General features: G+C 40.6%; 1 protein-coding gene across 1 annotated transcript in view; it reads right to left on the bottom strand.

The window, feature by feature from the left end:
* FRMD4B (FERM domain containing 4B) overlaps nt 1-27,925 on the bottom strand; it is a 208,699-nt gene that overhangs the window by 22,497 nt on the left and 158,277 nt on the right. The window contains exons 10-17 of the mRNA XM_023200208.2: nt 25,070-25,127; nt 23,013-23,099; nt 5,613-5,689; nt 3,484-3,622; nt 2,827-2,968; nt 1,807-1,940; nt 1,598-1,717; nt 224-449 (exon numbers count right to left, since the gene is read on the bottom strand). Coding sequence (XP_023055976.1) covers nt 224-449; nt 1,598-1,717; nt 1,807-1,940; nt 2,827-2,968; nt 3,484-3,622; nt 5,613-5,689; nt 23,013-23,099; nt 25,070-25,127 — 983 coding nt within the window. The remainder of the gene's footprint in view (nt 1-223; nt 450-1,597; nt 1,718-1,806; nt 1,941-2,826; nt 2,969-3,483; nt 3,623-5,612; nt 5,690-23,012; nt 23,100-25,069; nt 25,128-27,925) is intronic.

Raw genomic sequence — 27,925 nt, 5'->3', positions numbered from 1 at the left:
ACCCGGGAGGTGGAGGTTGCAGTGAGCCGAGATTGCCCCATTGCACTCCAGCATGGGCAACAAGCGTGAAAGTCTATCTACAAATAAAAAAGAAAACTTAGTTTTGATCATCTGGTTCTTCTTTCTATCTCTCACCAAATTAACTGGTAACTGGTTTGGACATGCTACATACCATTAAGTATTGATTAGGGGACTCAAAAAACAAACCTTACGTATTACTAACCTGGTAACACTGTTGCTTTCTGGCTGGGTTTCTTTCCACATCTAATTCGGTATTCGTTTATTGCATTTTCAATCTCCTGAAGCTTTTTTACCGCATCTGTGTAATCTTGCTTTCGCTTTTTCTTCACAGTTTTACAAAGGTCTGGCTCATTGGCAAGTTTCTTTGCAGCTTCCACCAGCTTTTGTTGTATTAGAAAATTACTCTCCAGTTCTTGCAAAGCAGGATCCTGCATTTATACAATGATAGTTTTATTTTTATGGACACATACGACCAACTCTTACATGCACTGTGTAATAAAACTTCCTGTGCACTTTCTTGAATCAGTTGTTCTTTGAGAACACTATCTTCCCAAATTTTACTGCATAGACATCCTTGTCAAACATTTTCCTTTACCCGTCTTAACTTGAACTTCTCATTAGTCCAAACCTCTTCCCTTTTCAAGGAAGGGAATGGCCTTTCATTCATTCAGTTGGCTGGGAGAAGATCACAGTTTTTATGGATATATTCTTAACTCAAAACTCATGGATGCAGAAGGTTATATTGATATGCATAGCTTTAGAGACAGATAAATTTGGGGTTGATCTTCTTCCTGGTAATTCCTGGTTGCATGACCCTGGATACACAGCTTCATCTTTTAATGCGTCAGTTTTTTTCATTTGTAAAATGAAGATAACACCTACCTTATGAAAGTAGGATGAGGATTAAATGAGATAATATATGTGCATTGCTTAGCTCTGAGATGGGTACACAGTGAGCACTCAATAAATAGCAAAGATTTCCAAAGAAGAAAACAGATATAATTTTCTAAAGCTAAGATGGTCAAATTTCTACAAGCAATACAGGTAGGGTTATATTGGCTGATGACATGCAAATGAGAAAGTATTATACATTCTATACTGGCTAACAAATATTTTAACTTGATTGTAACTCAGTGCTGTGCATGTATTATCTCATTTAATACTCACTGGATCCCTTGGGGGGAAGTTCAATCATTACCCCCATTTTACAGATGAGGAAAACTGAGGCCTGAGACTTGAGACTTTAGAGAGGCCAAGCTATTTCCCAAAGGCTATTATTTAGTTTTAAGTAAATGAACCTAATGCTGGAGTTCTTAATTCTTATAATACTGCCTCTCAATTGAGAAACATTTGGAGTTCACTGAATGCTATCTATAATTTGGGGAGTAAAGTAGTGAGAACTCAATTTTGACTGGAGTGGGCGTGAAAGAAAGGGTTCAGTTTGGTCTACACGATCCATCTCTGCTGGTGAGATAACATACAGCAGAGACTTAAAAACCAAAGGAAAAAGTCCACTACACTCAGACAGCTTTCCTGTCTCAGGATTAATTGAAAGGCTCAGAGGCGTTGTTCATACCTCTTCACTCGGCAGCAAGTTGTCATCTAATTTGAAGGCAGTACCCACACGTCTTCTGACCTGAGGAGGCTTCTCGCCTATGTTCAGGGGATACTCCTTTGGCATTTTGCCTGTGAGCTCCTGTAAAACAGGACAGAATCAAGAGCGGATAATTGACACTGGTCAAAGTTGTCAAACACAATTCGATGAGCCCAAAAAAGCAGACTCACAGCCTCCCGCAGACAGATCTTCTTAAGCTCCTCAACTTTTTTCAGAAGTTTTTCTTGTAATAGTTTCTCCTTCTTCTTTAGTTCAAGGATTTTTTCTCTCTTTTGCTCCTCACTAACTTCTGAGTCTTGAGAACCTAGGGAATGAAGGAAGGGCAGGGAAGGTTTACACAAGGGATGTTTCCTTCCTTCCGAAGGGACGAAGGATTTTTAAGCTAAAGCTGCTATTAAATGGTAGTTTATTTCTTTTCTCCTTGCTTCTCAACATAATAAAAGGAAACTGGAAAACATTCTCTCATTCTTCTGTGTATCAAACAGAATCTGGTAAGAAAATGTGCCTTTTTGCATCCTGGCTCAGTCATTTTGGGGGTAATGATAAAATGTTTAATGTCCCAGACACACCCAAGGAAAATTTTCATTTTTCTGAGCAGAAGAGAAGGTAAGATGGTCCTTGAAGAGTTGTTTCAAGTGTTCTTTTAGAAAGTAAGCAAGCAAGGAAAAGAAAAATCTGTGTGAAGGAAGGTCATGCTTCAGATTCACAAGTTAATAGTGAGATTTAGATGGGACGAATCATTTTAGTAAAGTTACATATAGTTAATGATAAGAGATTCCAGAATTGTTACAGAGGAAGGGCTTAGGGGAAGCTATCACATTTGAGGGGTATGCTTGTAATCATGTTTGTGCAGCATTTTATATTGCAAGGAGAATTAGACAATTATCTGTATCAAAAACTAAATGCTGGAAAAAGCAGCTGCTGTGGAATATGTTCTTTCAAGCCACACCAAGGAACTCACCATCCTTGTATCTCATATGACATGCACAACCTATTTATAATTTGACTTTCTACATATTCTTTAAAAACTTAGCCTTAAAATTTTATTCAAAGCTGTTGCATACATATTTATTGACATGCTTATTTATTTCCAAAAGAATGGATTAAAAGATGAATTTAGAAGTGGTTTATGACTGAAAAAACAAACAAAATAAAGATGGCTTGCACATTCTCTAATCCCAAGATGTTACCTGAGGAGATTAAACTGCCATTGCTTGCCATGATGAACTGACTTTTCGCCTCCAGTGTCACCAGCTTGGAGGCCCTTTGTGTTCCTGTCTCTGTCAAATCCATTGCAATCTCGTCTAAACTCCTGGCTGAAGGAATTTTTGCCTAAGAGGTATACAACAATGAAACAGAATTAACTCAAACATACTTCAAATTAATAGAACAATTAAGTTAACATACAATAAAAATATCAACACAGAGGATAATTTAGAATTTTCACATATTCAAGTGGCATTCTTCAGACCAAAAAATAAAACAAAACAAAAAGCCCACAAGCCTTAAGCTTTGTAGTTAAAATGTTTTAATAACTATACATGATTTTCTCATGGTGTGGTTCAGTTACTAACTTTAAAATGTCACCGGCACCATCACCACCAGCAGTGTCACCAGTATATACAAACATGCATGGCAACAAGCTGGCCAGTCTTACAACTTATAAAGCAGCTTATATATTGCCCATCATTTAAACATATGAAAAATCTGAAATAGTTGGAAGTTAAACATAAAAAAATCTCAGAGAGCAAAAATATACGTGCTTGCATCTTTTGTGAGACGGTTTATCTTCTAAACAGAATGCAAAACGGGAATCTGTCCCTATAGAAATGATGCCAGTTACTTACTTTGCTTTGTTTCCTGTCCAGGTAAAACTGATGCTGACTAATTGCCATTACCCAAATGGACTTGATGAGAGAAGAGTTAGCATACCATGTTTGCACAAAGAGGCCACTTTGCCCAAAGGTTCTTCTTGAAACTGAAATCCTGAAAGATTAAAGAAAGCACTCAAATAATTCCCCTCTGGCCCAGCATGATGCAAAATGTACCCTGCGAGCAGCATTGTAACAAGGCATGTTCCTCTTGTCTTCTGTTGCAAAAACTCTTATGCAAATGGCGACCAAGTTTCTGATTTTCTCCTTTTACAACAAAACAATTCGGACCTAAGTAATCTCTTTCTGGATAAAGAGCATGTTTAAAAACACATACACATGAACTCAAAAGCTGATAAAGAATCAGTCAAATTAGAGATTATACAAAAACTTTTAGTTAGAAACTCTAAGGATGTATAGCCATCACAAGTGGTAAGGAATAAATGGGATAAGATTTTTTAAAATTAATTAATTAATTAATTAATTAATTTTGAGACAGAGTCTCGCTCGGTCGCCCAGGCTGGAGTGCAGTGGCGCCATCTCGGCTCACTACAAGCTCCGCCTCCCGGATTCACGCCATTCTCCTGCCTCAGCCTCCTGAGTAGCTGGGGCTACAGGCGCCCAACACCACGCCTGGCTAATTTTTTGTATTTTTAGTAGAGACGGGGTTTCACTGTGTTAGCCAGGATGGTCTTGATCTCCTGACCTCAGGCGATCCGCCCACCTTGGCCTCCCAAAGTGCTGGGATTACAGGCGTGAGCCACTGCACCCGACCGGGATAAGATTTTAAAGATGCAGCAACCAAGTGTGGGATGAGCACCTAATTCAAGGTAAAAGAGCATTTCAAATCTAGGTAGATTTGGCTGGCTCTGACATTATCAGATAATGCACTTAATGATAATGGCTGAAAATATGCAAGTCCAAAACTGTCCAGAGTGCTGCTTGTACACCAGATGGAAAAAGGAAAGGGGAGGGGGGAGAAGGAGGGGGAGAAGGAGGGGGAGGAGGAGGAGGAGGAGGAGGGAGAGGGGGAGAGGGAAAGGAGGGTAGAAGGGAGGGAGGGGGAGTGAAAGAGAGAACAGGCAAGAGGCAGACAGACTGTGTGTGTATGATGCGTTACTAATGTTCTTCTGTAGGAATTTTGCTTATCTCTTCGGGTCACCTTTTTATCACAGGTATTTCCTCCCATCCCTCTGGCCTCTAACCATCCATAACCATCTTGGGACTGAAAAGTTCCCACTAAGGACTGATTAATAATTTCTCTTAAGGCCGGGTGCCATGGTTCAGCACTTTGGGAGGCCGAGGCGGGTGGATCACCTGAGGTCAGGAGTTCAAGACCAGCCTGGTGAAAGCCTGTCTCTACTAAAAACACAAAAATTAGCTTGGTGTGGTGGTACATGCCTGTACTCCCAGCTACTTGGGAGGCTGAGGCATGAGCATCATTTGAACCTGGGAGGTAGAGGTTGCAGTGAGTCAAGATTGCACCACTGCACTGCAGTCTGGGTGACAGAGTGAGACTCTGTCTTGGCAGGGGGGTGGGGGAGAAGAATTTCTCCTAAGATATTTGAGAACCAACCTCCTGACTTCAGTTAATGTTGATAACTTGGCTTTTTTTTCTTTTTTTTTTTTTTTAAATGACCAAGAACACCAACATTTTAAATGAGCAAAAGATCTGAATAGACATTTCTCTACTAAAGATATATGAATAGCTGAGAAGCACATGAAAAGGTGCTCAGCCATCATTAGTCACGAGGGAAATGCAAATCAAAACCACAAGAAGGTACCACTTCAACCCACTAGGATGGCATAAACTATACATGCACACAAGACTAAAAGTAACAAGTGTCAGTGAGGATGTGTCAGCATTGGAACCACATATACTGCTGCTTGGGATGTAAAATGGTGTAGCACTTTGAAAAGCAGCCTTGCTTGCTGTTCATCAAAGGGTTAAAGATAGTTACCATTTGATCCAGCAACTCCACTCCTAGGTATATACCCCAGAGAAATGAAAACATATGTTCATATAAAAACGTGTACACAAATGTTGATAGCAGCATTATTTGTACAGTAACTGGGTCACACAGAGAAAAGTCTTTGATCCTCACCTTCGTGGATCATGAACTTCAACAGCGAATTTTTTCTCTCGGAAATATAAGTTCTCCAGCTGTTTCCATTGGAATAACTAAAGAAAACAGAAAAGCCAGGCAGTGTTATTTATTCTTATTTTTACTCAGTCTATAAATCAGCTTAATAATCAAACAATTATAAGTTCCAAGAAGGTACACTGATACGATGAAGCATGAATATGTGATTCAGCCTTTTTACAAATCAACTATGACCTGAAACCATTTTATTCCTTCTTCTGACAGCAATCTTTAACTAATAAGATTCACCTCGCCAATAAATCTTCCTTGAACAATAAAACCAACCATCTGTGGAAGAACATGTACACTATTTTTCCTCTGACTCAACTATATAATAAGGAAATCTGCACAGATTCCAGTAAGCACCAGCCTTCTCAAAGATGTTGATTTCATAGTTAAATGGAAAGATATTCAAAGGGATATTTCAATAACATCAGAGACTGAATTTCAAAAGAATGCAAAGTGAAACTAAAACGGAACCCCCATGCAGGGGTGATTCTCTGAGATACCAGTTTCCTACCTATGAAAAGAGTTACCCTAAATGCCACGGAAACCCAGCACCAGTAACTGGGGGCAGAGAAGGGGTAGGAGGGAACACCAGAGCCTCTTCTTGGTTTCTGAGCTAGAACCTCCAGTTTTTGAACATAGCTCGCAATGTCTGCACACTCAGATATAGACACTACTGATAGTCTATTGCTGTTGTCAGTTTGATTGGGAGAAACAAACTGTACTAGAAATGTGCATTTGAAAACCAAATAATTTGATAGAAAGAGGCTCATTCACAGAATTGAGGATGCCTTGCTGTGTTTTCTGGGCTGCTTCCTAAGCTCTTTATAAGACATTGTACTATCCTGAGCCTTGGTTTGTCCTGTCAACTTAGACTTCATGGTCAAATTCCTCTTCTCTGCCCCCAGACTTGATTAGGAAAATAACAGCACAGAGGTTTCATTATATTATTAGACTTTGGCTGGATTTTAAAATTACGTTCAAAGAATCTTAAAAGATTATTTTTAATAGTCTAAATAATAAGCACTTCTCTGCAATGCACTATCAGCAAAACCATTTCCTGACATACAGGAACCCAGGCTTTTCACAGACATGTAAACCTCATCATGTAAAGGAACAAAATGAGCTGAAGGTTTCTATACATATACTGGCATGGGAAAAAAAGTGTTCAGACTGGACCCCCCAATTTCAGTGTAATAAACCAGTACACCCTAAAAACACAGCCCTCCGTGGTCTGCACACATGGCTGTCTATAACCACAACACTCACTCAGGTTCAAAGAGGAATTAATAGAAGTATAAAGCTACATACCCATTTCTTAAAATCTCCACAAACTTGAGGTTTTCATTTCTTTAAATCCAGAGGTTCCAAAAATGGGACAGAAATGTGAGGGAAAACCTCAGGGTTCTTCCAACCTCCCCCTCCCAGACGGCAGCTCCGGTGAGTTCTGAACTGAGTTTCATAAGACACTTAGGTGTAACTCAATTTCACAAACTGAGCCTCCCACGGCTGACACACTACTGACATCAGCAACTCTACCGAGTGACACCTCCCTAATTCTACTCTTTCCTCCCATTAGGGAGAGGAGGGCAAAGTTCTCAGTGGCAGATTTTCCCAGAAAAGAGATCTTTCTAAAATGGGGGGCAGTTGGGATTTGCCCGATACTTCCTGGGAAGTAAGTTGCTTTGAATCCAAGGACAAATTTCACCAGAGGCTGTTTTAGGAAGACATTTCTACCCTAGTTTACTCACCCTGGACATGAACAGGTTCTACAGGAAGAGTTACAATGCAGCTCAGCTGTGTTTTCCTTTGTGTCCATTCCCACACACATAAAAACCAGGGCTGGACTTGAAACATGATCTCTGAAAGTCACCACCTCCCCCTCTTATCACTTACAAATGTGAAACCCTAGTGCTTTGGACTCCATTCAGCCTGTCCCTGCATTGAAAGCAAATATGCTCCCTGCAAGGAAAAACTCTACTTAAAAGGTGAAGGACTTCGGCTTAGAGAATTTGAAATAATTGTAACTGGATTCGCACAAGGTTATGGGAACAAGACTGGGTTTTAAGTATGGAAGGCAGAGAGCAGTTCATTTCCCTGCCTGAAATCTTAAAAGTTTGTGCAAAGTATGATTTCATATATGTGCATATAATAGTATAAATGTGGATTGGAATGATACAAAATTCAGTGATTGCTTCTGTGGGCAGATGGTATGAAGGGTATGTTGTATAGAAACTTCAATATCACTAGTAATGTTTTCTTTTATTAATAAAATAGGATGAAGTAAATATGACAAAATATTAGTAACATCTATTTAAGTGGTTGTACAGGTATTGTCATATTTTTAGGACTCTTGGAATTTCTCAAAATTAAAATAATAAAAGTTTATATATATAAAATGAATATAGGTTGGTCTATTTTATACAAGAGTGAGATTTTCACCATCTAATGAGTTGTAAGGTCCCTGTTTTAAACATTAAATATTGTTATCATTTTAATTCTTTTCAATGTTTGAAGTTGCTAGGAAAATATTTCTCATTGTAGTGGTACTTGATCTAGCTGGCAGCTGGATATAAGCTGGCTTTTCTTTTGAAATTGCTGAAATCATTCTCCTATTGTGTTTTTTATTTCTGGACTCTTCATATCCAAGGGCCAGGATGCAGCTCTAAAAACGGCAATGGAGCTGAGGTGAATTCATTTGCTGAAAGATTGCTCATGCACCTTGCCTCAGACAGCACCTGGCACAGGGCAGGCAGTTGAACGGTGTTCATTCTCCTCCCTTTCTCCAGTGTTTATCTTAGAAGATAAATAAAAGGCACCCTCTGGTCAAAATCATGATGGGGCCGGGCGCGGTGGTTTGGTCAGGCGCAGTAGCTCATGCCTACAATCCCAGCACTTTGGGAAGCCGAGGTGGCTGGATCACTTGAGGTCAGGAGTTCGGGACCAGCCTGACCAACATGGTGAAACCCCATGTCTACCAAAAATACAAAAACTAGCCAGGTATGGTGCGAGAGCCTATAATCCCAGCTATTTGAGAGGCTGAGGCAGGAGAATCACTTGAAACAGGTAGGTGGAGGTTGCAGTGAGCTGAGATCGCACCATTGCACTTCAACCCGGGCAACGAGAGTGAAAACCCATCTCAAAAACAAGAAAAGGCACGAGGGGATTTCAGACTAACGATCTGTATTTGAAGAAAGAGATCAAAGTTTAAAGGAAGATACAAGGAAGCTAAGTATGCTTCCCATTTTCTATTATTTGGACAATATTGGTGTCCATATAGGGTAGGACTATTACATATATGTATGTGTGTATATATATAAAATATATGCATGTGTATGTACAAATACACTTGCAATTTTCATATTAAAACAGAAAGATGTATTTTGCCCAAACCAAAATTTTCACTCTTGGAAATTAAAAAAAAGAAAGAGGAGCTTTATTTGTCCTGCAATACAATTAAGAGTATGGAAATAGAATGTTTTCTACAGTGATCATTATATAAGCATAATAATCATTAATGAGTATTTGTTATTGTCTATGTGGCACCTGCTAGTAGCTAAGAGTTTGAACACTATGTTGTTTTTAGATAAAATTTATGCTGCTAGTGATGAAAGGGAAGTAGTTGCAAGATGAAAATAAAACTATAAATTAGGTCTTCTAGATTTCTTTCTGCTCTACGCTCATCTTGAATGATCAGTTGTGCCCTCTGGTATCAAAAGAAGGAAGTAAAGAGTGACCGAAGAATAATATCTGGGATTACTTTGCAATTGCAAAAGTAAATAGACAGATAGATAAAATATTAAAAGAGGAGCAACATAAATAACATTAACAAAGAGATAATCAAGAAATTACAACAGGAGGAGAACTTATCTTAAGGTTACAAATCTTATCTTAAAAAAACAAAGTGTCAAAAATTTAAAACTGACACACAAGATAGTGCTGGAATCAAGCCGTATTTTGAAACTAAGCTATATAAAATATTGTAATCACAAGAAATTCCCTTAATCCTAAGATAAAGTGAAAAAAGTATGGATGGTTTCAGAATAATTTGCTGCAGATGATTACACTTTATTTAATGAAATGAATGTGTGGAATATTTAAGCCACTTTGTTGAAATCTATAATTAATAGTTAGATTCCACTCAAAGAACTACAAGAAATCACCTCTGCCCTATTCCACCCTGCTATTACAATGGTTCCTAAATATCTGAGGCTACTGTCAAACTTCAGCAAAAAAAAAAAAAATGGTAAAAAAAATATATATATATATATATATACACACACACGCTATAAGGAAAAGCAGAAGAACCTTCCGGAGACACGGTACTTGTATTTCAGATATGTATTTCAGTAGCTTTGGGAGTCATTCCTTCCTTTTAATCAACAGCTATTTCTTGAGCGCCATGTATGTTCGAGGTCTTGTTCTTGTCAGCAAGTAATGGACAGAGCCCCTCCATTGTGGGGCTCACAAGAACCAAATGAACCAAGTCAGATTGCCTTGGTTAGCATTCTGGTACTGCCACTTATCGCTGTGTGGTATTTGGCAAGCTGCTTAATTTTCCTGAATCTCAGTGTATGCATCTGTAAAATGGGACCACTAACACCCACCTCAGAGAGTTGCCAGAAGGGGTCAGGGAAACTATGTTTGCGAAGCACTTAGCCCAGTGCCTGGCTCAGAATCAAAATTCAGTAAGCGATAAAGTCAGCTGTATTTGTAATGAAGAACTCTCAGTTCACCTCTCCAATTTTATCACATGGAGGGCAGTCACTTAATAGCAGAAACAAAAGCAAAAACTGCTGTCTGGATCCCACATCTTTCCATTGTTGGGAAACAGTTGGGTTATTCGGTTAACATATCTGTGTCACTCAGACTTCCAATTCTGTGACTTTCGGGCTTTATAAAAGCTGACTGCTCTATTTCTGTTTATTTCATTGGGGGTTTCCTGATACACCCTCTAGGTAGGAAATTTGCTCACTGTTTCTGTATCATGGAGGACATAAACGAGGAGGGAGGGGCTGGTCACGGCACACCCCACAGGCAGACAAAGCAAATTCCCTCCTGCCCTGAGTACCCAGGAAAGGAGGAATGTGCCCCAGCATGTACAAAAATGCTGAGGAGTGTGTGCCTGCCACATGCTAGGAGGACCTCCCCGGGGGCATGAAAGACCCAGGGAAAGCCTTGGACAAAAAGGATCAAACTGTCTTTTTAAATCTTGATGAAATGAAAGTAGATGCCACCTAAAGGTTTCACACTAGGCCAGGATAGGAAAGACATCAGGAGAGGCTTGGCTTTTTAATGGCAACTCACAGTACCTATAGGTTAATCATTTAACTGCAAATTCACCTGGAAATGACTAAATTTGAGACAGTCACAGCTGCAGTATATGACGGTACATTAGTGACTCACATGGTGGGGGATCCCCCTGCTATTATTACTTGAAGCCAAACAAAATCACTATATTATTGATTTATTCTTTTTTCATTTTGAAAGAGTACATGTGATGCATATACTGTTAGTACCTTCCAGAATTTCACAGAATTATAGGTTTCTATAAAGCCCAATTGATCTACCTTCTTTCCATCAAATGTTTATGTGACAAAGTCTCTGCCCTCAAGGAGGGTACAGGTTATCGAAGTGACAGTCATACAACAAATACACACAGTTAACACCAACAGTGTCAGCTGGCATAAACTAAGTGCTCAGCTGTAGCACTAAGATGTTGCATCTATTATCTTACTGAGTCTTCCCAACAACCACATGGGGCAGTGCTATTTTAGCCTCACTGTGCAGAGGAGAAAAACTGAAGCTCAGAGAGGTTTAAGTATATTGGCCAAGGTCACACAGCTAAATAGGGGCAGATAATGACACATAAATACAGCCAGGCTCCAAGATCCCCAGTGTGTAACCACAGCATGCCATTTCGCCTTTTTCACCTGGGAAGAGTGCTATACGGGCATCTGTTATGTTTTTAACAAAAAAAAAAAAAAGAAAAAGAGAAAAAAAATAATTTTTTTCTTTTTTTTTTTGAGATGGAGTCTCACTCTGTCACCCAGCTGGAGTGCAGTGGTGCCATCTCGGCTCACTGCAAGCTCCGCCTCCCAGGTTCACGCCATTCTCCTGCCTCAGCCTCCCAAGTAGCTGGGGCTACAGGCTCCCGCCACCATGCCAGGCTAATTTTTTGTATTTTTAGTAGAGACGGAGTTTCACCGTGTTAGCCAGGTCTTGATCTCCTGACCTTGTGATCCACCCACCTCGGCCTCCCAAAGTGCTAGCATTACAAGCATGAGCCATGGCGCCCGGCCCAAAGAAAAAGAGTAGTTCTTATTTCTTACTCAAATAAAAAAGAAAGCAATTATGGCAGCCATTTTTGGGATAGGACTGAGTCTTGAGTCCCTTTAATTTTTTTTTTTTTTTAGATAGGGTATTGGTCTGTCACCTAGGCTGGAGCACACCTAAGCTGGATCACAGCTTACTACAGCAGCCTCGACCTCTCGGGCTCAAGTGATCCTGTAAATCTCGACATTCTGAGTAGCTGGGACAACAGGTACATGCTACCACATGTGGCTAATTTTTTAATTTCTTGTAGAGATGGGGTCTCCCTATATTGTCCAGGCTGGTCTTGAACTCCTGGGCTCAAGGAATCCTCCCGCCTTGGCCTCCTAAAGTGCTGGGATTACAGGCACGAGCCATCACACCCAACCTGAGTCCCTTTAATTTTTCTTAGTGTTCTCAACCTGTGGTGATTTTTGCACCCCTCCCACTCCTCCCAACGATCAACCTCAGGACATGTGGTGATGCTTAGGGACATTTTTGGTTAACACACTGGAGGGGAGGGTGCTAATAGCATCTAGAGAGTAGAGACCAGGGATGCTGCCAACATCTTACAGTGCACAGAATATGATGCCCCCCACAACAGAGAACTATTTGGCCCCAAATGTCTATGGTGCTGAGGTTGGGAAACCTTGACTCAGAGGATATTTGATGATACAACTAGGCTTTGGTAGGTGAAATGTGCTGATGAAGGATATAACAATTTTTACTCTGAAACAATGAATTCTGGAGTCCTATTTCTTTCAGCTATGGCTGTTCACATTGCTTTACATATGCAAATGCTACCCACTAGAGGGGCTTACAACAATTGACCAAACTAGAAGAGTCAGCTGTGCTGAACTAAAATCTCATAAAAGTACCCAAATGGTAATATGCTCTGGTAGTGAATGTTTTTTTCAGATGTGAGCTCATAAACTTACAAATAAAACACCATATCTTGGCCAGGCATGGGGGCTCACACCTGTAATTCCAGCACTTCGGGAGGCCGGGGTGGGGAGATTGCCTGAAGTCAGGAATTCGAGACCAGCCTGACCAATGGTGAAACCCTATCTCTGCTAAAAATACAAAAATTAGCCAGGCGTGGTGGCGTGTGCCTGTAGTCCCAGCTACTGGGGAGGCTGAGGCAGGAAAATTGCTTGAACACAGGAGGCGGAGTTTGCAGTGAGTTGAGATCACGCCACTGCACTCCAGCCTGGGCGACAGTGACACTCCATCTCAAAAAAAACAAACAAAACAAAAACCTATATCTTAAATGCAAGGACTAAAACTCTTGAATATTTTCAGCAAAGTTTAGATGAAGAAGTTCCGGGTATTAGGAAATATATAATGTAAAAACCAGACCACCTAAAAGGATGTCACCTCACCCAAGTTTCCTCTGTGGCCAAATCTCTAACCTTCCAGGGCTGATGTAATGACTTCCTGTTCAGACTCTCATCAGCGTGCTCACTGATGTATTTGATGCCACCAGGGCTGAGCTACTGCTCTGGGCACCGGTGTTAACTGTTATGGATATTTACAACTGGTATCCCTTCTTGCAGTTTTGTACCTAGTCTGGTTATTAAGTATTTTCAATAAAATACCTAATTTTGAATACATTCTTTCTTTCCAGATAGATTGGCAGGTACTTGATGACAGAGATTATGGCTTTTTCCTTAAATGAGACAAAGAATATACAGTACTCATTCAGGGCCCCTGTAAATGCAATGGGCTTAATACGTTTTTTTTGTTGTTGTTGTTTGTTTGTTTTTTTGGTGGAGGGGAGCATAAAATCAGGTACACTGCACTCTATAGTTAGAAATGTAGGGATAGATGAATTTGACAACTTTAGCTTATCACTGAAGCCTTGCTATCAAAAAAAAAAAAAAAAAAAAAAAGTCCCAAACCAGCCAATCATTGGTCACAAGCATATAATAAAGAAACTTTGGACAAGCACGATGGCTCACGCTTATAATACCAGCACTTTGGGAGGCTAAGGTGGGAGGATCACTTGAGGCCATGAGTTCAAGATCACTTTGGGCAACATAATGAGACCCTGTCTCCATAACAGAATTCAAATAATTAGTGGGACACGATGGCTCGTGCCTATAGTCCTAGCTACTTGAAAGGCTGAGGTGGGAGGATTGCTTGAACACAGGAGTTTGAGGCTGCAGTGAACTAGCATCATGACTCTGGGCAACAGAGTGAGAACCTATGTCTTAAAAAAAAAAAAAGAAAAAAAGGAAATCTTTACCGCTTACGCCTCTTCATAGAACTATTTTTTACAGTGCTTTATGTACTAATTGCTTTTCTCTGCATTCAGACTAGTCAATTCTATTTACGAGCTTTCATTTTTCTTCATGTGCCAGTGGTTCAACCATGTGGTAAATGCTTAGACTTGTAAAAGAATAGAAAAAAAACAACGGATGTCCAGGCACGGTGACTCACACCTGTAATCCCAGCACTTTGGGAGGCTGAGGCGGGTGGCTCACGAGGTCAAGAGATCAAAACCATCTTGGCCAACATGGTGAAACCCCGTCTCTACTAAAAATACAAAAATTAGCTGGGCGTGGTGGGACGTGCCTATCCTCCCAGCTACCCGGGAGGCTGAGGCAGGAGAATCGCTTGAACTTGGGAAGCAGAGGTTATGGTGAGCCAAGATGGGGCCAATGCACTCCAGCTTGGCAACAGAGCGAGACTCCATCTCAAAAAAAAAAAAAAAAAAAAAAAAAAAAAGACATATGATGGCTTTGCCTGCCTGGCAGCCACTTCCCCTTCTTCTAGTAGCATCTTCCATTTCTACACGGAACTCCATCAGCTTTAGCTACAGTGGTGTGCGGTGGTGCCATCTTGGCTCACTGCAACTTCCACCTCCTGGGTTCAAGCAATTCTCCTGCCTCAGTCTCCCAAGTAGCTGGGATTATGGGCACCCGCCATCACATCTGGCTAATTTTTGTATTTTTATTTTTATTTATTTTTTTAGACAGGTTCTGGCTCTGTCACCCAGGCTAGAGTACAATGGTATGATCCTCGCTCACTGCAACCTCCACCTCCTAGGTTCAAGCAATTCTCGTGCCTCAGCCTCCTGAGTAGCTGAGATTACAGGCACCCACCACCACACCCGGCTAATTTTTTGTATTTTTAGTAGAGACGGGGTTTCACCATGTTGGCCAGGCTGGTCTCGAACTCCTGACCTCAGGCAATCCGCCCTCCTCGGCTTCCCAAAGTGCTGGGATTACAGACTGAACCACCGCAACCGGCCTCCTCCCGGATTTTATAACACATCTATCTCCTTCCCATCGGCATACTCTGTTCTTTGATGAGAACAAGCCATACTGTTCTTTATGAGCTTTCTGCCCTTCAGGTCTCAGGTTAAACATCACCTTCCCTAGAGAGGCTTTCCCTGAACACACCAAATGTCCCCTCCCTGCATCCCATTACTGTCTCTCCATCTCATTTGTTTCCATCAAAGATAATTAAAAATTTATAATTATGTCTTTATTTCTTTGCTTACTTCTCACCAACCATCCCTCCAAAGACTTCAAAGGAAACAAATACAGTATGACAGAAACTACTGATCTCCCCCAGGATCTATTTTTCCTTATTTTTAGGAATAGAACATCTTGAGTTATGCCAGGCGCGGTGGCTCACGCCTGTAATCCCAGCACTTTGGGAGGCTGAGGCGGGCGGATCACGAGGTCAGGAGTTCGAGACCAGCCTGGCCAACATGGTAAAACCTCATCTCTACTAAAAATACAAAAATTAATCGGGTGTGGTGGCAGGCGCCTGTAGTCCCAGCTACTCAGGAGGCTGAGGCAGAAGAATGACTTGAACCCCGACAGGTGGAGGTTGCAGTGAACCAAGATCACACCACTGCACTCCAGCCTGGGTGACAGAGCGAGACTCCATCTCAAAAAAAAAAAAAAAAAAAAAAAGGACATCTTGAGTTAAAGCTTTGCCCAGGGCCACCGACCTAGAGACAATACCTATTGTATTGTGCAAGCTGCCCTTGCACTCAGAGGTGGTACTTTCCAAATGACAGAGGAGCCTGCCTAGGCCTCCCTCTTTCCATGTTCTTCACCAATACCCAACCAATTTTCTAAAAGTTCCATGTTTTATGAGAACTGCTTAAAATTCTAATTGTGATCAACTATGGGAGGGGAAGAGAAAGACCATGCTGTACAATACACTTTCTATAAATTAAAGTATGGTGTAGAGGGGAAAATAACCCACTCGGTGAAATAACTCACTAACTCGTTGGGTCCTCATAATGATCTGTGAGGTGGACAGCAGACAAGAATTATCTCAATTTGATAGCTGAAAAAAATGAAGGCCCAGAAAGGTTGAATGACAGCTCTGAGTCAGCCAGTTGGTAAGTGGAAATGCAGAACTGGTTCTTATTTCAAATCCATGCTGTAGGATGGGAGTTCTCCTCCCACTGACTCTGCAGAAGATTTTAACAATCAGATTGATTACTGGTGTGGTTGAAGCTTAGATACACACTTTATAAACAGGATGGACCAGTATCTGGTTGATATTCTAAATCCAATTATTTTATTCGATACCATGCTTTATTTGGCATTAATGTAGAAAGAGAACAACCCATGTTCTCTTCTTCTACAGTTAATCTCATCTGGAATTTCAGCAGTATCAGAAGTAGCTTCTAATCTAGGCCCAAGGTGTTACGGTCATGGTGGAAAGAAGAGCTTAGAAATGCTCAAGATAGCTGTGCTTAAAAAAATATCCAAGTCACTGTCTTTAAATAAAATAACCTTGTAGTTGTATGAGAAGAAAACAGGAAGACTTTTGAGCTTGTTACTTAATTCATTTGGCTTTCGGTATTTGGGAATTCCAATATATAGAGAGACAGAAACTGAAAGCTTAGAACCTTTTCCCACCTTCACATGCCCTGCAGTGATGAAGTTCACCTCAAGTCTTTCTTGGCATGATATAATGCAAAAAGATACTTATCTTGAAAAGCATTTTGTGCCACTATGGACACCTCGACAGTATGTCATTTTATCTCTGCCATCTGACAGGCTCTGGCTTTCCCACGGGAAGCATTTGCTGAAGGGATACAAATCTGTCACGACATAGACTAATACTTGGCTCAGTCCCTGACCCACTGTCTGCTTCTTTATGAAGAACAGACATTTTTCCTTGAAGTACTGAACAATAAATACTTGGAACACAAGGCTGCTTTTTTTTTTCCTGAAGTGAAAGTTCATCAGTCTCTAAGTCCAGATGTCTTGCCATTTGGAATTAAGTTCAGTTCTGGTATGTTTTCACGTTCTCTAAGAGTTTGCAATGTCATATTCATACACAAAGGGACGACTATAAAGTAAAACTGCTTATTGTCTTAATTTTTAATACCCTGAATGTTTGTGGTTTGTAATTTTGGATTAAAAATTTTTCCTTTAATTTGCATCACACCTTCAGGCATGATGGTTAATGAATTAGGAGGTGAAACAAGTGCTTACACATCTCTGAAAACAGAAATTTGAGGGTAGAGGCCACGCGTGGTGGCACACATCTGTATTCCCAGAACTTTGGGAGGCTCAGGCGGGTGGATCACCTGAGGTCAGGAGTTCGAGACCAGCTTGACCAACATGGTGAAACTCCATCTCTGCTAAAAATACAAAATTAGCCAGGCATGGTGGCCCATGCCTGTAATTCCAGCTACTTGGGAGGCTGAGGCAGGAGAATTGCTTGAACCCAGGAAGCAGGGGTTGCAGGGAGCTGAGCTGAGATCATGCCATTGCACTCCAGCCTGGGCAACAAGAGTGAAATGTCATCTCAAAAAAAAAGAAAGAAAGAAAGAAAGAAAATTTGAGAGTGGATTCTTAGCTGTGGTTTTGTAGCAATGTTGTGTCCCTCTCTAACCAGTGATCCAAGAATATTTCCCATACTCTTTTATTGTCTGTCCTCTCACTACTACTAATGATGATGGTGTATCAGCCATGGTGCTAAATTTGTCCTCTAGGTCTTACAACCACCCTACACAGTTGGTGGCAATACCCTTGTGCAGATGAGAAAACCACTTTTAAAGAGATATTAAACAACATGCTCAAGGTGGCATAGTAAATAGACACCAGGGGCAGAGGTTGGGATGCCTCCCCAACTCTTGCCCTGCATCACTGTACTACACACTGATTGAAAATAACTTGTTGGCACCCTGGACTGGCAAAAACGCCATATAAATAAAAGACTTGAAGAGCATCTGCTGGATGCCCTGGGAGGTAGAACAAATACCTTGGAACAAAGATCTTGTTCCAAGATCTCCCACCCTCAACATTCACAGGTGATAACTGATACAGAAAGGTCTGAAGGTCACTGCTGGGAGATCTTGGAACAACTCCTTTTCAAAACAGCTTTTTGGCATCAGTTTACTTACTCTTAATACTTATTCTCAGTACATTTCCCTCCTTCTGGCCTGCTTTTAAGCCACATAATTGCAACAAGACAGGATGTGGTTCAAGAGGCTGAGCACCTTAAGGCCTCTCATTATAGCCTTTGTTTCATTAGAGTTTGCCAATTTGACCTTCATTCCTGCTGGTCCATTGGTAAACTTGCAGCCTGCACAGGTCCACACAAACAGCTGAAGCATGATCCTCCTTTAATAGAAGGCTGTGCTCATGGTCCTTTAAATTATGCATTCTTTCATTTGTGCAAACTAGGCCAGGAGAGGGACTTGTAGAACAGCCTCAATCCTTACATTGTCTGGACATAAAAATAAATATATGGAAGCAAAATCCATTGTCAGATTTTAACAAAAGAAGAAAAGAAGAAACAAGCAATGGAACAGAGTAGACATCCCCTTAAAAAAATGGAGAAAGAGAAGGCAAGAAAGTGATAACATGGGCCAGGCATGGTGGCTCACGCCTGTAATTCCAGCACTTTGGGAGGCCGAGGCGGGAGGATTGCCTGAGGTCAGGAGTTCGAGACCAGCTTGGCCAGCATGGTGAAAACCCCTCTGTACTAAAAATACAAAAATTAGCCAAGCGTGGTGGCAGGAGCCTGTAATCCCAGCTCCTCGGGAGGCTGAGATAGGAGAATCACTTGAACCCGGGAGGCGGAGGTTGCAGTGAGCCGAGATCGTACCATTGCACTCCAGCCTGGGCAACAGAGTGAAACCCTGTCTCAAAAACAAAAAAAAACAAAAAAAAAAAAAAAAGAAAGAAAAGAAAAGAAAAGAAAAAGCGATAACACAAGAAGGACTGCGTGGGGTCTTTTTAAAAGTTGAGTGGCATGTTTTGGAAATGAAATAGAAAAACTCTGCAAATTCAAAAAAGGAAGTAGCTTCTGATCCTTTTCTAGACTCTGGAATGAACAAGCAAACCTGATTATGATCAGTGTCAAGCAATATTTGCCAATTTCTATGAAACTGTGAACGTAAAGAAAGGCCTGTGAGTCATGAGTACAGGAGAGGAAATTAACTGCAATATTGACTGTGCAGATTCTGATTCACCACTATTTTGGGAGAAAGCCTGGTTGCTGTTAGCAAATGCATTTACATTCTGCTGGAAGCTCAATCTTATCAAGCCACTTTAGCTAATAAATTACTTATGAGTTGCTTTAAGTAATATTTTACTTGGAAGATTCAGAAAAACCAGTAACTTTTTCTGAATAAGCAATTATTTTCTGAAATAACTCCTGAGTGTTATTTCTGAAGTAAAATTCAGAAGAGAAATAAGTTAGCAAAAAAATCTCAATACAAGTGAGGTCTACCTTAAGAAAACATGATAGGCAGTATTTTGGTCTTGCAAAACAGATAAACTAGGGTAAAGTATTTGCTTTGACTGTGATTTTTTATTATGCTCTGCAAACTCTCTCCACTCCTACAAATGGAAACAAGTATGATGTCCATCAAAAGTGAATTGGTTAAAGAAATTATGTATTTCCACATCATGAAACACTAGGCAGCTTTAAAAAAAGTGAAAAGAAATCGGTTTATAAGTAAGCTAGAGAAAAACGGCAGGTATGAAACAACTCTATATATTAGATTTCTCTGTCTTTGTAAATGCTTAGAATATACACTGACAAAATCCAAATGAACTGGTACCATTTTTTTTAACAGTCGCTGGTTGTCATGGGGGAAAAAATGGGGATTGCAGAAGACTTCCTCCCCTAATGCATTGTTTTGTAGTGTTTGCTGCCATTTTTTTTAAAAAATATTTGAAAAAATTGGGTATCCTTCATTTCTAATATTATTGATTAGAAATTAGGCTTTATAAGTCAATTTTTGAAATACAAGCAGGAACAATAGTACTTATATTCCTTCTGGAAATTAATTAGGTATTCCTTAAATTGATCTTGGTCACAGAGCTTATAGAATAAAAATGTTAACATACGATTACAAACATGCTCTCTCACTGTCCTCTACTGCTTGTTGAATGATGCACGGTTGTTTTCATTGACTTTTTTTTTTTTTTTTCCTGACACAAGGTTTTGCTCTGTCACCCAGGCTGGTGTGTAGTGGCATGATCATAGTTCATTACAGCCTCAACCTCCCAGGCTCAAGTGATCCTCCTACCTCAGCCTCCTGTATAACTGGGACTACAGGCATTTGCCACCAGGCCTGGCTAATTTTTTTAAAGTTTTCTTTTTTATTCTCTTGTTTTTGTAGAGATGGGGTCTTGTCACATTGCTCAGGCTGGCCTTGAACTCCTGGCCTTAAACAGTCCTCCCATCTTGACCTCCAAAAGCACTGGGATTACAGGCATGAGCCACCACACGGCCTTATCAATAATTTCTAGTAAGAAGCCTCAATGCCCTACTAGCCTGATCCAGGAAAGCTGGATCAGTATTGGAGGTTGGGGGTGGTGGGGATATGGCTTTCCCTAATCTACCCTTTTGTGTTATCTGTGTCAGTTTCACAACCATAAAATGGGGAAAAGAGGGGTGTTTTATTTATTTTCATAACTCATGGAAGACTGTGTGCACCGACTGAAGCTGCACGGACACTTAGAAGATGAAGAGTACGTATGATTATAGGGCTGCTATAAAGAGAATGGCTGTTTTTCTCACATACATTAAAGCAAGAGACAGATGGAAATGATAGGAGTTATTTAAGGCTGTGATGTCGGGTTGTGATAATGCAGGTAGCTGACCAAGGTCTGTTATTAGAGGTCATTGTTTTACTCCTGTGCTTTCAGTGATGGCAGGATGGCACACGGAGAGTGGAGTGGCAAAACCAACCAGGGCAGCATGAGTCAGTCTTGATGTCGCTGTAATACCGAAGGAGGCCAAGAGCAGCTGCATGGTGATCTATATGGATTCTTCAACTCTTATATGTGCAAAAACGTGTTGTACACTTGAGCTCGGATCAAGAGAAGCAGATTCAGCTGGGCACAGTGGCTCATGCCTGTAATCCCAGTGCTTTGGGAGGCTAAGGTGGGAAGACTGCTTGAGTCCAGGAGTTCAAGACCAGTCTGGGAAAAGCAGCCAGACTTTGTCTCTGCAAAACACTTTCTAAAAATTATCTGGGCATGGTGGCATGTGCCTGTAGTCCCAGCTACTTGGGAGGCTGAGGTGGAAGGATTGCTTGAGCCAGGGAAGTCGAGGCTGCAGTGACCTGTGATCAGGCCACTGCACTCCAGCCAATGGAACACAGCGAGACTCATCTAAAATAATAATAATAACAATGAATTTTTTTTTTTTTTTTTTTTTTTTTTTGAGACGGAATCTCACCCCGTCGCCCAGGCTGGAGTGCAGCGGCGTGATCTTGGCTCACTGCAACCTCTGCCTCCCAGGTTCAAGCAATTTTCCTGCCTCAGCCTCCTGAGTAGCTGGGACTATAGGCGCATGCCGTTATGCCCAACTCATTTTTTGTAGTTTAGTAGAGACGGGGTTTCACCATGTTGCCCTGGCTGATCGCAAACTCCTGAGCTCAGGCAATCCACCAGACTAGGCGTCCCAAAGTACCGGGATTACAGGCGTGAGCTACCGTGCTCAGCTAATAATGAATTTTTAAAAAACAGCTTCATAATAAAATTTTATATTGACATTAATGTTAGTTATTTAGCCCTGGAAATCCAAAACTGATAGATTGTGACCCTCCTTTTTTTTTTTTTTTTTTTTTTTTTGAGATGGAGTTTCTCTCTGTTGCCCAGGCTGGAGTGCAGTGGCACGATCTTGTCTCACTGCAACCTCCGCCTCCCAGGTTCAAGCAATGCTCATGCCTCAGCCTCCCATGTAGCTGGGATTACAGGTGCCTGCTACCACACGTGGCTAATTTTTCTATTTTTAGTAGAGACGGGGTTACACCATGTTGATCAGGCTGGTCTCGAATTCCTGACCTCCTGATCTGCCTGCTTTGGCCTCCCAAAGTGCTGGGATTACAGACAGGAGTCACCATATCCGGCCTCTGACCCTTTAATAAATAGCACACAACTGATTTTTCTCTACAAAAAGCGGACATGTTCACTGCAGAAAATTGTGAAACAGAGATAATAGCATCAGAAGAAAGATGACTTATACCTGCATCATTGAGAGGTCACTAGCACCAAAAAATTTGGCTGATGTCTTTATTATTCATTTATATGTCTACCATCCAATTCAAATATGTATATGTATAAATGTACACACAAAATTTACAAAATAAATGGTATCATCCTGTTCATACTAACATGAAATAGAAACCTAATGGTGTGAGCTTGTGGCTGGGCATGGTGGCTCACGCCTATAATCCCAGCATTTTGGGAGGCCAAGGTTGGCGGATCATTTGAGGTCAGAAGTTTGAGACCAGCCTGGCCAACATGACAAAACCCCGTCTCTACTAAAAGTACAAAAATTAGCCAGGTGTGGTGACGCATGTCTGTAATTCCAGCTACTTGGGAAGCTGAGGCAGGAGAATCGCTTGAACCCAGGAGGCGGAGGTTGCAGTGAGCCACTATCACCCCACTGCACTCCAGCTTGGGCGACAAAGCAAAACTCCATCTCAAAAAAACCCAAAAACCCCCAACAGCCTAATGGTGTGTGCTTGTCAACTATGTTGTGATTAACATCTTTTGAACAGTTCAAAGTTTTCCTAAAGTGATTTGAACTTACCTTCCGAGGCTTCACCTTGTCCTGTATATCATACTGGCCAATTCCCTTATAGCTGATTCCAAGCCACCAAGGAAGTCCTTGCTTGTCCTAGAAGTTGAAAAAGCATGAGAACCAAGACCTAGTTGTTAACTCTTCTAGAAATGAATAAAATTTACCAATTTCACCTTTTTTTTTTTTTTCCTTGAGACAGAGTCTCGTTCTGTCGCCAGGCTGGAGTGCAGTGGCATGATCTCGACTCACTGCAACCTCTGCCTCTGGGTTTGAGCAATTCCCCTGCCTCAGCCTCCCGAGTAGCTGGGATTACAGGTGTGCACCACCATGCCTGGCTAATTTTTTGTATTTTAGTAGAGATGGGGTTTCACTATGTTGGCTAGGATGGTCTTGATCTCTTGACCTCATGATCTGCCCACCTCAGCCTCCCAAAGTGCTGGGATTACAGGCGTGAGCCATCACACCCGGCAATTTCACCTCTTAACAAGTATCAGCAAGTCAAAATAAAGCTGTCTTGATAAACAAAACATTATTTAAAAACCTAACTTGTTACTAAAACATCTTGGAGTTTCTTCAAATAGAATCTTTAAGTTGAAATAGTCCAATACTGTTAATACCATCAAAAAGAGTAAAGCATTACTGTTTTGATTAAACAGTTGGAGAAAATAAATAAAATGTAAGTAATTCGACTAAGAATTAATCCAGTAAAAAGCCAGTTATCCATTAAAAAAAAAAAAAAAAAAAAAGCTCTTTCTCTCTTAATTAGTAACCAGCTATAAAAGGTTGGGGACGTTTCCAAAGAATTACAAAGATGAGAAAAGTGGTGCCAATTCCTGACGTTTATAAAACAATTAACAATGAACATGGGGATATTGAAAACCCTTTTGGAGAACTGTACAATTCAATGACAGGATGTTTGAATAATTGGTTTGAGGTACACATGGGGAGGTGAGTAATATTTTTTTCATAAATTTATCTTTTATGTTTTGCCAAAGCATAGAATATACTGACACAGGAAAGGAAAATTTAGGCTTAGACAGATTCCTATATGCAAACTGGAGTCAGTAGAAATTAAAGTTAAATTGGAGGCTGGGCATGGTGGTTCATGCCTGTAATCCCAGCACTTTGGGAGCCCAAGGCGGGTGGATCACTTGAGGTCAGGAGGTCGAGACCAGCCTGGTCAACATGGTGAAACCCCATCTCTACCAAATACACAAAAAATGAGCCAGGTGTGGTGGTGTGTGCCTATAATCCCAGCTACTCCAGGGGCTGAGGCAGGAGAATTGCTCAAATCTGGCAGAGGTTGCAGTGAGCTGAGATCACGCCATTGTACTCCAGCCTGGGCAGTAGAGCTAGACTCCATCTCAAAAAAAAAAAAAAAGAAAGTTAAATTGGTACTGATTTTTAGCATAGGTATTCTCATTATGTAAATATTTTTCATCCCATCATTTTGAATTGTATAGAGATATGAACATTATCATAACATGAAAAGTCAATCAAGAACTGATCAATTATAAAATTATTTCTCTTCGAAACAAGACATCCTTAACACTTTCATCTCATCATCTCAAAATATCTGTCAATCTCTCTCTGCTTATAAACATCTGAAAATACTTTTCATCATCTCAAAATATTTGTCAATCTCTCCCCACTTATAAAACACCTGAAAATACAGTGTATGTAATACACTGATTGAAACATGGTATTGCAAATCCTGTTAAAATTTCAGCATTTCATGAAGCTGTTGAAATAACTCTGAAGACTGCATAATTTTCTAACAAAAGCACTCTCAAATGAAGATCTGGGAGTGCTAGAAAGGTGACCAACTGGAAAAAGGACCGATCAGCAAGCAAAGGTGTTTCAAAAGAGAATGATCTGAACATCTTAGGATGAAGAGAGGTCTTGGAAAAACATTTTACCGTAGCAAGTATTTTGCAAAAATAATGTGCTTTATAATTTGCTACAAATGGCAAGATATAATCAGCCTTTTATATATTACGAGAAAAGTTGGTATTGTGCAATAACTCTCAATAATCATGAAAGCTTTGTTATGTACAACGATTTACCTTTACTGCATAATAATGGACACCATAAGTTGGTAGAGCTTCTACTATTTTCATATACCTATAGAAAATAAACATGTATCACAATCTTATTAAAATAGTTATTTTCTCATTTGGGAAAAGTGATTTAAAGAAACACCATGTTTCTACTTTCCTCATTATCAGAATAATTAATGTTTCACTCAAATAGAAACAGAATAAACTATTTTGGGGAGTAACATACTTTAGCTTATCCAAATGTTAGGAAAATGCTAATAGAACCTCAATTTCAAAATTACAGAAAATGTTACTTTCCACACATTCAAATGTTTATGGATTAGGAATGTACTGTATTATAAACTCCACTTGCACGTGTTTTTAAAGTAAGCCCCTAATGATGCAAGCAATGAGCACCAACTTTTGGGTCATACTCATAAGTTAAACAATAAAGCTATTCCATATATTGCTTGTGGTAGAGGTTACATAACTAGAAACATCTGTCAAAACTCCTAGACATATATACTTTAAAACTATGAATTATGTAAACCTGACTTAAAAAATATGTCCCCCCTCCAGGCCGAGCGCAGTGGCTCACACCTGTAATCCCAGCAGTTTGGGAGGCAGAGGCGAGTGGATCACCCGAGGTCAGGAGTTCAAGACCAGCCTGGCCAACATGGTGAAACCCCGTCTCTACTAAAAATACAAAAATTAGCTGGGTGTTGTGGCAGGCACCTGTAATCCCAGCTACTTGGGAGGCTGAGGCAGAAGAATTGCTTGAATTAGGGAGGTGGAGGTTGCAGTGAGCCGAGATTGCACCATTACACTCCAGCCTGGATGACAGAGCAAGAATCTGTCAAAAAAAAAATTTTTTAAAGTCCCCCCAAAATAAAAATTAAAGCAACGATGCCGCTACTTGCTATTTTTAATTCAGTAGTGTTTACTGTACACCTTTAAGCCTTTGGAGTGGACTAAATTGTGTAACACTTCCTCTCTGCCCTCAGGGAACTGAGGCTCTGTTTTAACACAAGTAGATTTTTAATGACATTTTGATGATCAATTTCTCCAGAAACTGTAATCAATAATTTGACATATTTTTTAAAAGTAAATGGCCTATATGTAAATGAATATAAGAGGTTAAATGTGTCAAGGTCATGCAGCAACTAAACTGCAGAGTCAGAATTCTAACAAAATGGGTCGGACTCCACATCCTAGAGCCTTAACCACCAAGTGAAACCTTCTCTTAGATGAGGTCACACAATAATGATCAGAAGACTCTGCATTTAAGCATGGCTACTTTTCTTTGTTTTTTTTTAAATTGTTTTTTAGGTTCCAGGGTACTTGTGCAGCATGTGGAGGTTTGTTACATAGGTAAATGTGTGCCATGGTGATTTGCTGCACCTAACAACCCATCACCTAGAGATTAGGGCCAGCATGCATTAGCACTTTTCCCCAATGCTCTCTCCCACCCCAGCCCTCTCCTGACAGGCCCCAGTAAGTGTTGTTCCCCTCCCTGTGTCCATGTGTTCTCATTGTTCGGCTCCTAAGTGAGAACAAGTGGTGTTTGGTATTTGGTTCCTGCATTAGTTTGCTGAGGATAATGGCTTCCAGCTTCATACATGTCCTGCAAAGGACATGATCTCACTCCTTTTTATGGCTACATAGTATTCCATGGTGCATATGTACCACATTTTCTTTAAATTGATCCAGTCTATCACTGATGGGCATTTGGGTTGATTCCATGTCTTAAACATGGGACTTTGTAATATATAGTCACACATTGCTTAACAATGAAGATACATTCTGCGAACTGTGTAGGTGATTCTGTCCTTGTGCACACATCATGGAGTGCACTTACACAAACCCAGATGGTAGAGCCTACTACACAGTTAGGCTGTATGGTATGGCCTATTGTTCGTAGGCTACCAACCTGTACAGTATGTTACTGAGCTGAAATATTGGAGGCAATTATAATACAATGGTAAATATTTGAGTATCTAAACATAGAAAACATACAGTAACAATATGGTATTATAATCCTATGGGCCCACCATGGTATATGTGGACAGAAATGGTACATGACTATACTCACTAGTTTACTCTAAAACCCTTAATGGAAATTGTCACTACTTCTTTTTACTTTTCAGTTCAGAAAACATGCACAATGAATTAAAATGTCAAGGATCCAACTTCAGGATGCTAACTTCTGATTTCTGCTGCAAAGATAACAGAAGGTGTGTTTTGATAAAAATGAGATTAGAGGCGGGGCACAGTGGCCCACGTTTGCAATCCCAGGATTTTGGGAGGCCAAGGTGGGAAAATTATTTGAGATCAAGAGTTTGAGACGAGCCAGGCCAACATGGGGAAACCGTCTCTACTAAAAATACATAAATTAGCTGGGCATGATGGCACGCGCCTGTATCATCCAGCTACTCAGGAGGCTGAGGCACGAAAATTGCTTGAACCCAGGAGGCGGAGATTGCAGTGAGATAAGATTGCATCACTGCACTCCAGTCTGGGTGACAGAGGGAGACTCTGTCTCAAAAAAAAAAAAAAATGATGGTTTTTTTTTTTTTTTTTTTTTTGAGACAGAGTCTCCCTCTGTCACCAGCAAACTATCACAAGAAGAGAAAACCAAACACCGCATGTTCTCACTCATAGGTGGGAACTGAACAATGAGCTCACTTGGACTCGGGAAGGGGAACATCACACACTGGGGCCTATCATGGGGAGGGGGGAGGGGGGAGGGATTGCATTGGGGAGTTATACCTGATATAAATGATGAATTGATGGGTGCTGACGAGTTGATGGGTGCAGCACACCAACATGGCACATATATACATATGTAACAAACCTGCACGTTATGCACATGTACCCTAGAAC

Source organism: Piliocolobus tephrosceles, chromosome 2, assembly GCF_002776525.5.
Source record: "Piliocolobus tephrosceles isolate RC106 chromosome 2, ASM277652v3, whole genome shotgun sequence".
NCBI lineage: Eukaryota > Metazoa > Chordata > Mammalia > Primates > Cercopithecidae > Piliocolobus > Piliocolobus tephrosceles.
The sequence above is the reverse complement of the archived record's forward strand: the minus strand, read 5'-3'. Positions and strand labels throughout refer to the sequence as shown.